Genomic DNA, 11,742 nt, shown 5'->3' with positions numbered 1-11,742 from the left:
ACAGCAGGTCAGGCAGCATCCAGGGAACTGGAGATTCGACGTTTCGGGCACAGGCCCTTCTTCAGGAATGAGCAGAGAGTGTTCAGCAGGAGAAGATAAAAGGTAGGGAGGAGGGACTTGGAGGAGGATAAAAGGTAGGGTACCTATCACATTTCCAACGCCCCTCCTCCAAGTCCCTCCTCCCTACCTTTTATCTTCTCCTGCTGAACACTCTCTGCTCATTCCTGAAGAAGGGCCTGTGCCCGAAATGTCGAATCTCCTGTTCCCTGGATGCTGCCTGACCTGCTGTGCTGTTCCAGCAATAAAGTTTCAACTTTGATCTCCAGCATCTGCAGACCTCACTTTCTCCTCGATGATATTAAACACAACCATGATACTTAGCTGCAATGCACAGCTGTTTGATTTTCTTAGGATCAATAGTTTCATCATTGCGACAGAACAGCAGCTGATCAGTTTACTCAAGAAGGCCAGTGTCTTACATAATATTTTGTGGGACTTGGGTGTTGCTAGCTGGCCAGCATTGATGTCCTATCCCTATTTGCCCTTGAGAAGGTGGTGGTGAGCTATCTTGTTGAATTACTGCAGCCCACTTGCTGTGGGTTGACCCACAATGCTGGTAGGGAGGGAATTCCAGGATTTTGACCCAATGACTGCGAAGGAATGGCGGTATATTTCCAAGTCAGGGTGGTGAGTGGCTTGAAGGGGAACTTGCAGGTCATAGAGTCATAGAGATGTACAGCATGGAAACAGACCCTTCGGTCCTAGCCCGTCCATGCCGACCAGATATCCCAACCCAATATAGTCCCACCTGTCAGCACCCGGCCCATATCCCTCCAAACCTTTCCTATTCATATACCCATCCAAATGCCTCTTAAATGTTGCAATTGTACCAGCCTCCACCACTTCCTCTGGCAGCTCATTCCATACACGTATCAACCTCTGCTTGAAAACGTTGCCCCTTCGGTCTCTTTTATATCTTTCACCTCTCACCCTAAACCTATGGTCTCTTGTTCTGGACTCTCTGACCCCAGGGAAAAGACTATGCCTATTTATCCTATTCATGCCCCTCATAATTTTGTAAAGCTCTATAAGGTCACCCCTCAGCCTCTGACGCTCCAGGGAAAACAGCCCCAGCCTGTTCGGCCTCTCCCTGTAGCTCAGATCCTCCAAGCCTGGCAACATTCTTGTAAATCTTTTCTGAACCCTTTCAAGTTTCACAATGGTGTTCCGAAGTACTGCTGCCCTTGGCCTGCTAGATGGAAGTGGTCATGGTTTTGGAAGGTGCTGTCTAAGGATCTTTGCTGAATTTCTGCGTGCATCTTGTAGAGAGTACACACTGCTGCTACTGAGTGCCAGTGGTGGAGGGATTGAATATTTGTAGATGTGGTGCTAATCAAGTGGATTGCTTTATGGTGTCAAGCTTCTTGAGTGTTGTTGGAGCTACACCCATCCAGGCAAGTGGGGAATATTCCATCACACTCCTGACTTGTGCTTTGTAGATGGTGGATAGACTTTGGTGTGTCAGGAGGTGAGTTACCCACTGCAGTATCCCTAGTTTCTGACCTGCTCTTGTAGCCACTGTGTTTATGTGGTGAGTACACGAGTTTCTGGTCAATGGTAACCCCGAGGATGTTCACAGTGGGGGATTCAGTGATGGTAATACTGTTGAATGTAATGGGGCGGTAGTTAGAGTGTCATTTATTGGCGAGGGCTATTGTCTGGCACCAATGTTACTTGCCGCTTGTCGGCCTAAGCCTGGATATTGCCCAGATCTCGTTGCGTTTGAGCACAGACTGCTTCAGTATCTGAGGAATCACGAATGGTGGTGAACACTGTGCACTCATCAGCTAATATCTTCACTTCTGACTTTATGACAAAGGGAAGGTCATTGATGAAGCAGCTAAAGATTGTTGAGCCTAAGACACTATCCTGAGGTACTCCTGCAGAGATGTCCTGGAGCTGAGATGACTGACCCTCCACAACCACCACCATCTTCCTTTGTGCCAGGTATGACTCTAACCAGTGGAGTGTTTGCCCCCTGATACCCATTGATTCCAGTTTTGCCGGGGCCCCTTGATGCCATACATGGTCAAATGTGGAGTTGATGTCAAGGGCTGTCACTCTCACATCACCTCTGAAATTCAGCTCTTTTGCCCATGTTTGAACCAAGGCTGTAATGAGATCAGGAGCTGAGTGACACTGGCAAAACCCAAACTAGGCGTCTCTGAGCAGGTTGTTGCTGAGCAGATGCTGCTTGATAGCACTGTTGATGACCCCTTCCATCACTTTACTGATGATCAAGAGGAGATTGATCGGGCGGTAATTGATCGGGTTGGATTTGTCCTGCTTTTTGTGTACAGGATATACCTGGGCAGTTTTCCACATTGTCAGGTAGATGCCAATGTTGTAACTGTATTGGAACAGCTTGGCTAGGGGAGCAGCAGCAGCTTCTGGGGCACACATCTTCAGTACTATAGCTGGAATGTTATCAGGGCTCATTGCCTTTGTAGTATCCAGTGCCTCCAGCAGTTTCTTGATATCATGTGGAGTGAATCGAATTGACTGGAGACCGGTATCTGTGATGCTGGGGACCACTGGAGGAGCCAGAGATGGATCACCCATTCGACATTTCTGACTGAAGCTTGTTATGAAAGCATCTGATGTGCTGGGCTCCTCCATCATTGAGGAGGGGATATTTGTGAAGCCGCTTCCTCCAATGAGTTGTTTAATTGTGCACCACCATTCGTGACTGGATGTGGAAGCACTGCAGAGCTTAGATCTGATTGGTTGTGGGATCGCTTAGCTCTGTCTACCAATTGCTGTTTATGCCGTTTGGCATACAAGTAGTCCTGTTTGGTAGCTTCACCAGGTTGACACCTCATTTTTCGGTATGCCTAATACTCTCCATTGAACCAGGGTTGATCCCCTAGCTTGGTGGTAATGGTTGAGTGAGGGATATGCCAGGCCATGAGGTTGCAGATTCTGTTGCTGTTGATGGCCCACAGATCCTCATGGATGCCCATTCCCGAGTTTCTAGATCAGTTCGAAGTCTGTCCTATTCAGCACGGTGATAGGGTCACACAATACTGTGGAGGTTATTCTCAATGTGGAGGTGGGACTTCATCTCCACAAGGACAATTGACAATGGTTTCATGGTCATCAGTCGACTCTTAATTCCAGATATACTTTTTTTAAAATTCAAATTCCACCATCTGCCATGGCGGATTCGAACCCAGGTACCCAGAACATTACTCTGGGTTTCTGGATTAATAGTCGAGCAATAATACCACTAGGCAATCACCTCCTTTAAGTGTCAGATCAACTAAAACTGAAGGTTGAAGGACCCGAGTTTAAACAGACAATGTGGTTCAAGTGTTTTGATGCTAAAGAGGAGAGAGCTAGTGCCAAAGGAAGAAGAACTTATTGTCTAGGTAGCCACATAGTTCCATTATTAACTCCTGTGCTTCAGGAAATCCAACTGTTTAGGAATTGCTAGACTTTACATAGACTTTACCTCTTCAATGAGGAAGACAACGAAAGTGCTGGTCAAGATGAACAACGTATCAAGCACGTTTCTGATATTGCAGACATCTTTATGCTAATCTTTTAGAACAGAGAGACATAAAAACTTAGTACTGTGGAGATCTTGAATCCTACTACGAATACCATCCTTACAGTGGAAATTGGCTTCACGTCTTCTTGAGACAGAATGGTCAAGCTCTTTGCTTGGCTCATAGGTCAACATGAGTTTCCAGAAGTAGCTGTTCTTCAATCTTTGTCAAGTAAATCTGCATTGGGGGTCAGCAGGTACAGATGACAGCATGACAATATGCATGACACGATTGGTGGCATTTCTCCTCACCATTATGTTTGAACCCATGAAGGAAAATATTAAAAACAATTCAAATGTCTTGTAGTGGAATGTCAGGAAAGATTGTAGTTCAGATTTAGTGCTTCCAATTTCAGAATAAGGTGAATTAGCCAGAGCATAGTTTAGGTGTGTACAGTATTTCTTCACTTAATTAATAAGATGCAATGTTATTGAACTGCTTCAATCATGGGGATAAAAAGTTTTCTATTATCACGATGACCATGGTGACCCGAATCTCAAATGTCACAAACTAGACAAGGAGGAGTAATGGAGAAGTGCTAATTGCACTGGACCAATAATCCAGATCCAGAGGCTAATATTCTGGGGAGGCAGATTTGAATTCTATCAAGGCAGCCTATGAAATTTAAAATCAATAAAATCTCGAATTAAAAGCCAGCGTGATGGTGACCATACAGCAACTGTCAACTGCTGTAAGAACCCACCTGGTTCACAAATTCCTTTTAGGGAAGGAAATCTGCTATCCTTACCTAGCCTAGCCTAAATGGAATCTCCAGAAGCACTGTAATGTGATTGATTCTTAACTGTTCTCTAAAATGGACCAGCTATTCAGTTGCACCAAAACGTTTTAAAGTCTAAAGAAAGGAATGAAACCAGGAGGATCAACTGGCATTGATGGAGGCACCAGAAACATAACGGCAAACAGCCCTATCGTCCTCCTTACCAACTGCTTGGGGTTTCCACCAATAGAGGAAAGAATTGTCACATACAAGTTAAGCAACAGCCTGAAATAGTCAGACTCTGAAATAATACCTTACAGGCAACATTCCAAACAATCTGTGGATGAGTCACAGGCAGAACAGACTCACCAGAGGTGGCAGCACAATGGTATATAGTTAGAAAGATGTTGCCCAGCAAGTCTTCAAAACCAGCTCCAGACCTGATTAAATCTAACAGCATTTGGTCAACCAAGCAAACCTCCTGCTGATCATTCTCTATTTCTCCACAACCCTCCATCCAACACCAACCTCAGATAACGAACTAATACTCCTCCACACTGAACACCATCTAGAGGAAGCACTGAGGCCAGCAAGGGTGTAGAATGTACTCTGGCTGTAGGATATCCATCACCAAGAATGGTTTGGAATCACCATTACTGACTGAGCAGGCACAGCCCTTCAGAACATAGCTGGTAGACTGCGTCCAAGGTAAGTGGCGAGGGAACTAAGAATGAAAAATGTCTTTGACCTAATGCTTTCCAATCTACCTGTTGCAGATGCATCCTTCTATGACAGTATCTTTAGATGTGTCTTTATGGATGCAAAGTTCCATTATTATATTTAGGAAACACACTATTAATTCTGTAAAATGAACCAATATACTAAATATGACTTGGAACATCAATTCAAAACTGAATATTTTTTATGCACTGTGGGCCACAAGTAAAAGTATTACATTCAAACAGCCCTCAGGCCAGGTACAGTACAGGGTTAGATTGAGTAACGGGGTCTCTACATGGTCCTCATCAAACACTTCCAGCACAAGTAGAACAAACAGTTTCTACCAAAATGCAGGAAAATCTCCCTTCACTGTCTTGACCGAGCATAAAGATCAAGGGTTTTCCAACTAGATGCTTTCTGACCTGAGTTAGCTGATCACAGATAAGAAAGAAGCTGAGTAGAAGGAAGTAGAAGGAAGAAACAACAAGGGAAAGAAGCCTCTTATGTGAGCAATCTAGAGATACCCTAACAGTACATCTATACTAGGACACACTATAAACCAGGAAATACTGGGGGCTTATAAGAAAGGTATGACATTAATCCTCTGTGATTTTAACATGCATGCAGACTAGATGAAACAAATTGGCAAGTATAGCCTTGAGGAAGAGTTCATAGAATGCCGTAGAAATTATTTCTTGGAGCAGTACATTGGGGAACCAGTCAGGAAGTAGACTATTTTGGAGTTAGGTAAAAACAATGACTGCAGATGCTGGAAGCCAGATTCTGGATTAGTGGTGCTCGAAGAGCACAGCAGTTCAGGCAGCATCCGAGGAGCAGTAAAATCGACGTTTCGGGCAAAAGCCCCTCACCAGGAATAAAGGAGTATTGTTTAATGAGATGGTATTAATGAACCACCTCATAGTAAAGTATTCACTATTGAATAGTGATCATAGCATTCTGGAATTTCAAATTCAGTTTGAGGACAAAAATCCCGAGTCTCACAACAGTGTTCTGGAGTGTTCTAGTGTTACATAGGCATGAGAACAGGTCTGTTTCTATGGAGTGCGCAGAAAGATTAAAAGGTAATTGATGAACAGTGCAGACACTTAAGAACATATTCAATTCTTCGCAGTTAAAATATATTCCAGAGAAGCAAAAGTGTCCATTGCTAAGCAATGATGTTGAAGACAACATAAAGCAAAAACTAAGGCATACCATATTGCAAAAGTCAGTGGCAGGTTGGAGGATTGGGAAACTTTTAAAAAGTAAAAAGGGTTACTAAAAAAAGTAGTAAAAAGAACAAAGGTTAATTGTAAAAGAAAACCAATGCAAAGTATCAAAATTGGATAGCAAAAGCTTCTAGAAGTATATTTCAAGGAAGAAAGCAGCTAGAGTGAATGATGGTCCCTTAGAGGACAACACTGGGGAGTTAATAATGAGGAACATAAGAATGGCAGAGACACTAAATACAAATTTTACCTCAGTTTTCACAGTGGAGATAAGTGAAACCAGCCCAATAGTAACCAGTAATGCTGTGTTTTCAGAAGAAGAATTAAAACAATCACCATGAAGAGAGAAAAATTATTGAACAAGCTATTGGGATTAAAGATAGACAAGTCCTCAAGGTGTGATGGCCTGCATCCTAAGGTCTTAAGGAAGTGGCATCTGGGTCAGTGCATGCATTTGTTCTAATATTTCAACATTCCCTGGATTCTGGGAAGGTTCCAGTGGATTGGAAAAATGCTAATGCAATGCAATTATTTAAAAAGGGAAGGGAGCCAAAAGTAGGAAACTATAGACCAATTAGCTTAATGCCCATCATTGGGAAATTGTTGGAATCTATCATTAAGGAAGCAGTAAATGGGACATGTGAAGTGTCAAAACATAATCCACCAGAGTCAGCATGATTTTATGAAGGGGAGATCATGTTTGACTAATTTGCTACAGCTCTGTCAAGATGCAATAAGCAAAGTGGATGATGGGTGTGCTGCAGCTATGGTATATCTGAACTTCCAGAAGCATTTGATAAGGTGTTGCACAAAGATTTATACACTAGGTCAGATCACACAGTTTCAGAGTTAAAATAATAGCTAAGATAGAGGATTGGCTAACTAACAGAAAGCATAGTTAGGATCAATGGATCTTATTCTGGTTGGCAAGCTGTAACTAGTCGGGTGTTACAGGGCTCAGTCCTTGGGTCCCAACTATTTAAATGTTTTAATAATGACTTGGATGCAGAGATAGAATGTATTATAGCCAAGTTCACAGATTACACTAAAATAGAAATGAAAATGAGTTGCATTAGGAAATAAGAAATATATAAATAGATATGGATAAGTTAGGTGAATGAGCCAAAACTTGGCAGATAGAGTTTAATGTAAATACGTGCAATGGTCTCTATTTTAGTCAAAAGAACATAGAAGGAACATATTGCCTAAATGGAGAGAAACGTCAAAATGTTTTGATGCAGAGAGATCTGGGTCATGTTGTGCATGAATTTTAAAAAAACTAGTATGCAGGTACACCAGGTAATAAGGAGGAGAAATTGAATTTTGGCAGTTACTGCTTTAAAAATGAGCATGGTGGCTTGGTGGTTAGCACTGCTGCCACACAGGGCCAGGGACCCAGATTCGATTCCAGCATCAGGCAACTGTCTGTGTGGAGTTTGCACATTCTCCCTGTATCAGCATGGGTTTCCTCCAGATGCTCAGGTTTCCTTTCACAATCCAAAGATGTGCAGGTTAGGTAAATTGGCCATGCTGAACAGTCCACAGTGTTCAGAGATGTTTGGGTTAGATGCATTAGTCAGAGGTAAATGTAGGGGAATGGGTCTGAGTGGGTTACGTTTTGGAGGGTTGGTGTGGACTTGTTTGGCCGAAGGGCCTGTTTCCACACTGTAGGGATTCTATTCTATGAAATGTAATATAAAAGTAGGGATGTGTTGCTGCAACTGTACAAGGCATTGGTGACATTGCATATGGAGTACTGCATACAGATCTGGTCCCCTTACTCCAGGAAGGATGCAATTGCATTGAGGCAGTTCAAAGAGGGTTCATTAGATTGATTTCACAGGTGAAAGGCTTGTCTTATGAAGAAAGATTGAGCAGTACAGGCCTTGACTCTCTGGTAGAATGGGAGAAGATTTAAACTGAAGTATATAAGATTTTAGAAGGGATTGACAAAGTAGATGTAGAGCAGATGTTTAGGGCAATCTTGATCAGTTTTAGGATAAGGGGTAGCAGATTTGAGAGAGAGAATGAGGAGGAATTACTTCTCTCAATGATTATCAATCTGTGGAATTCACTACCTGGCAGCACAGTGAATGCCAGGACACTGAATAAATTTCATTTGTAACAGGTTAAAGGGTCATGGGGAGTGGGAAGGAATGTGAAGTTGAGGCCAAGATAAGATCAGTCATGATCATATTAAAATGCAGAGCAGGCTCACGGGCTGAATGGCCTATTTCTGCTCTTATTCTTAGGTTCCTTATAATTCCTGGTTCAAACTCTAAGCTGTCTATCAAAGCAGATTCAGTCTAATTATTTAGCGGGACACATAGCCGCTTGTCCAGGCTTCAGATGCCCTGTAAAAAATGCTGCAATGTTTTAATCTCTAACTTGCTGTAACTTACTATACAAAAAATATCATGGAAAGGGCAAAACTAACAAATGACCAGTGTCGTTCATTTGCCAGTTCCAGTTAGCTCTGACCCTTGACCAGAACAAACTGCTTTAATGATGTTGGTCGAAAGATAAATATTAGTTACTGCGAAGACAGGAAAATTTTCTCTGCTTTTTGAATTAGCATCATATCTAAATTTGAGAGACCAAGAGGATAATTGTCCGTGCTGTATTACTTCCTTGGTACTAAACTGAGAGATCAATCTAGATTTAATCAGTTTTGGAGCGGGAAGTGGCATTCATTTTTCAGTATGGAGATGTAGTTGCCCACTATTTTGGGCAAATCAAGTTCTTTTAAATAGAATTGAGCTGAATTCAAGCTCATTTTGAGATATTTATTAGAATCTTCAGCCACTGAAACAAGCAGAAGAACATTTCAATTGAAGAATGTTATTTCATGGACAAGTCAAGCTCAACCTCACCTGGACTGTGAAGCCTTCTCTTTCTTGTCGTCTTCTGTGAACTTCTGCAAATGCCATAGTCAATCCTTTCTCAATTCTCTGAGTGAAGTTGCAAAATCTCACATCAACATAACGAGGGACAAACTGAAGAACTGAAGAGGAGGGAAAGGGATTAGACAAGAAATTTCATGTCACTGGCTTATAATAACTGAAAGAATAATTGTATTTTGGTAAATGGTATTTTGAAATGTCACCAGATTGCACGATCCTGCCTGTATTTACAAGGCCCACTCCCTGATTGAGTTTGTTTCTACCGTCTTTCAACGCAGTGCATTCCAAACTCCAATGCTTAATGCATCACAGTATTAAAAAAAGTTTCTCATCTCCCCTAGCTCTCTGGCTAATTATCTTACCTCTGCTTGCTGGCCTTCCTGGCTCAGGAAACACTTTATTAAAACCATTCATAATTCATAACAGCTCAGCTAAATCTCCTCTTGACTTCTCTACTCTAAGAAGCATAAATTTACTCCCTATTCTTTCACAGATTATAGACACCACTCACAAAGCAACACATCTTCCACACCTCTAACTATCCTCGATGGGCTTACTAGATAGTTAGGAGGCAGTTAAGGGTCAACCATGTTGCTGAGGTCTGGAGTCACTTGTAGGTCAGATCAGGTGAAAACAGGTTTCTTTTCTCTAATAAACCAGAAGGACTTTAATGATTATTGATTTTAATCAATGAGACTTTCATTACAATTCTAATACATCAATAACAGATTTTTAAAAAGTAAGTAATTGCCTGCTGGATTTGCATCAATCTCTGGATTACCTGGCCTGCGTCACACCACCATGCCACCACTTTACAGTCTCCCCAGATTAACTTAAGTCTGTCATTCTTGGTAGCATTCTAATAGACCTCTTTTGCACCCTCTCCAATGGTATCACCCCACAAATTACTCAATGTCCTCTGAAAATATTGATCGACAGTTATTTTCGACAATGTTTTTTAAGAAGAGAAAGAAATGTCGTTCAGGTAGTAATGAAGCGCTTCAGCAAATAAACAGATGGCTCTGACAGTTAAGTGCAATGTGAAAGATGCAAGGATCGAATGGTGGTTTAAAATGAAGGAGATAAGGGAGGTGATGGATTCGGGAAAAGTTCAAAGATAAAGTCGAAGACGTTATGGCTTATTGAGGAAAGAAGCAGAATATAAGTCATAGCTACAGTTTTCCGACAATCCAACCCCAAATGCAGCTTTCCTCACTACAAACGCTGTGTTAAATTATTAATCAGCCAAGAGGAAAACAAAGAGTTAGGAACAAATAAAAGAAAGCTTAGAAAAAAAAAGTACAGAGAAGGAAACAGTACAAAATCACCAGGTTTGCAAGAGAGAGGCCATACCCTCTGGTTCAATGTGAGTGATATCAAACTTATCAATTAAAATCTGTTTAATTTAAACATTTTTTTTCAGATGATTCCACAAAAGTCAACAGCAAACTGGCAAGTGGGCATTTCAGAACATCTCTCAACAGGAAATCATTCGTTCAGTTAGATCTGTTATCATATGAAAAGTTTTTAAACTCTACTAACCACCCATTTTACTTAATTATTGTGTTAAATAATCAGTATCTAACACTAGTTTGCACCTCGTCTTGCAATTATGGCTTAAGCAATCATGATAATTAAAAAAGCAATTAGTTGGGGGGGGTCGAAGAAGATGAAGAAATACGAGAGTAAGCTAGCTAGTAATATAAAAGGAGATTGCAATTTCTTTTAGATATTGAAAAGGTAAGAAAGAGGCAAGTGTGGACATTGGATCACTGGAAAATGAGGTGGACAAGTAATAATGAGGAACAAAGAAACGGCAAAGGAACTGAATAAGTATTTCACAGTGGAAGACACCAGGAGCACACTAGAACTTCAAGAGAGTCGGGGACAGAGGTAAGTGGCCATCATCATGGAGAAGGTCCTTGGTAAGCTGAAAGATCTGAATATGGATAAATTATCCAGACCAGATGAACTGCAGCCGTGAGCTCGGAAGGAGATCGCTGAGAGAATAAAAGGAGGCATTGGCGGTGATCTTTCAGTAATCACTAGAGTCAGGTAGGGAGCCAGAGGATGGGAAAATGGCTAACGTAACACCCCTGTTTAAGAATGGAGGGAGGCAGAAGACAGGAAACAATAGGCCGGTTAGCCTAACTTTGGTAATTTGCAAGATTTCAGATCCAGTATTCAGGAAGAGATTGCGGAGTACTTGGAAGAGCATGGTAAAATAGGCCTGAGTCAGCACGGCTTCGTCAAGGGTAGGACATGCCCATGAAATGAGTTCGAATTTTTTGAGGAGGTAAAGAGTACATTAGACAAAGAAGAGCCAGTGGAAATGATCTGTTTGGATTTCTAGGAAGCCTTTGACAAGGTGCTACACAGGAGGCTGCTAACAGGAGAGCCCAAGGTGTTAGGGGCAAGGTATTACGTGGATTGGCTGACTGGCAGAATGCAGAGAATAGGGGTAAAGAGGTCTCTTTCAGGGTGGTGACGGTGACTACTGGAGTTCTGCATGGGTCTGTGTTTGGACCACAACAATTAACAATCTGAATGAAGGAATGGAG

The 11,742-nt window shown here is 41.9% G+C and overlaps 1 protein-coding gene across 3 annotated transcripts in view; it reads right to left on the bottom strand.

Annotated features, from left to right (window-relative positions):
- The window catches only part of si:ch211-1e14.1 (UPF0606 protein KIAA1549), a 260,115-nt gene that overhangs the window by 104,405 nt on the left and 143,968 nt on the right, over window positions 1–11,742 (bottom strand). For all 3 annotated transcript variants that reach the window (XM_043708964.1, XM_043708966.1, XM_043708965.1), the window contains one exon: window positions 9,152–9,282. In XM_043708964.1, coding sequence (XP_043564899.1) covers window positions 9,152–9,282 — 131 coding nt within the window. The remainder of the gene's footprint in view (window positions 1–9,151; window positions 9,283–11,742) is intronic.

The sequence above is a fragment of the Chiloscyllium plagiosum genome, chromosome 19 (assembly GCF_004010195.1).
Source record: "Chiloscyllium plagiosum isolate BGI_BamShark_2017 chromosome 19, ASM401019v2, whole genome shotgun sequence".
Taxonomy (NCBI): Eukaryota; Metazoa; Chordata; class Chondrichthyes; order Orectolobiformes; family Hemiscylliidae; genus Chiloscyllium; species Chiloscyllium plagiosum.
Note: the sequence above shows the minus strand (reverse complement) of the source record. Positions and strands in the feature narration are given on the sequence as shown.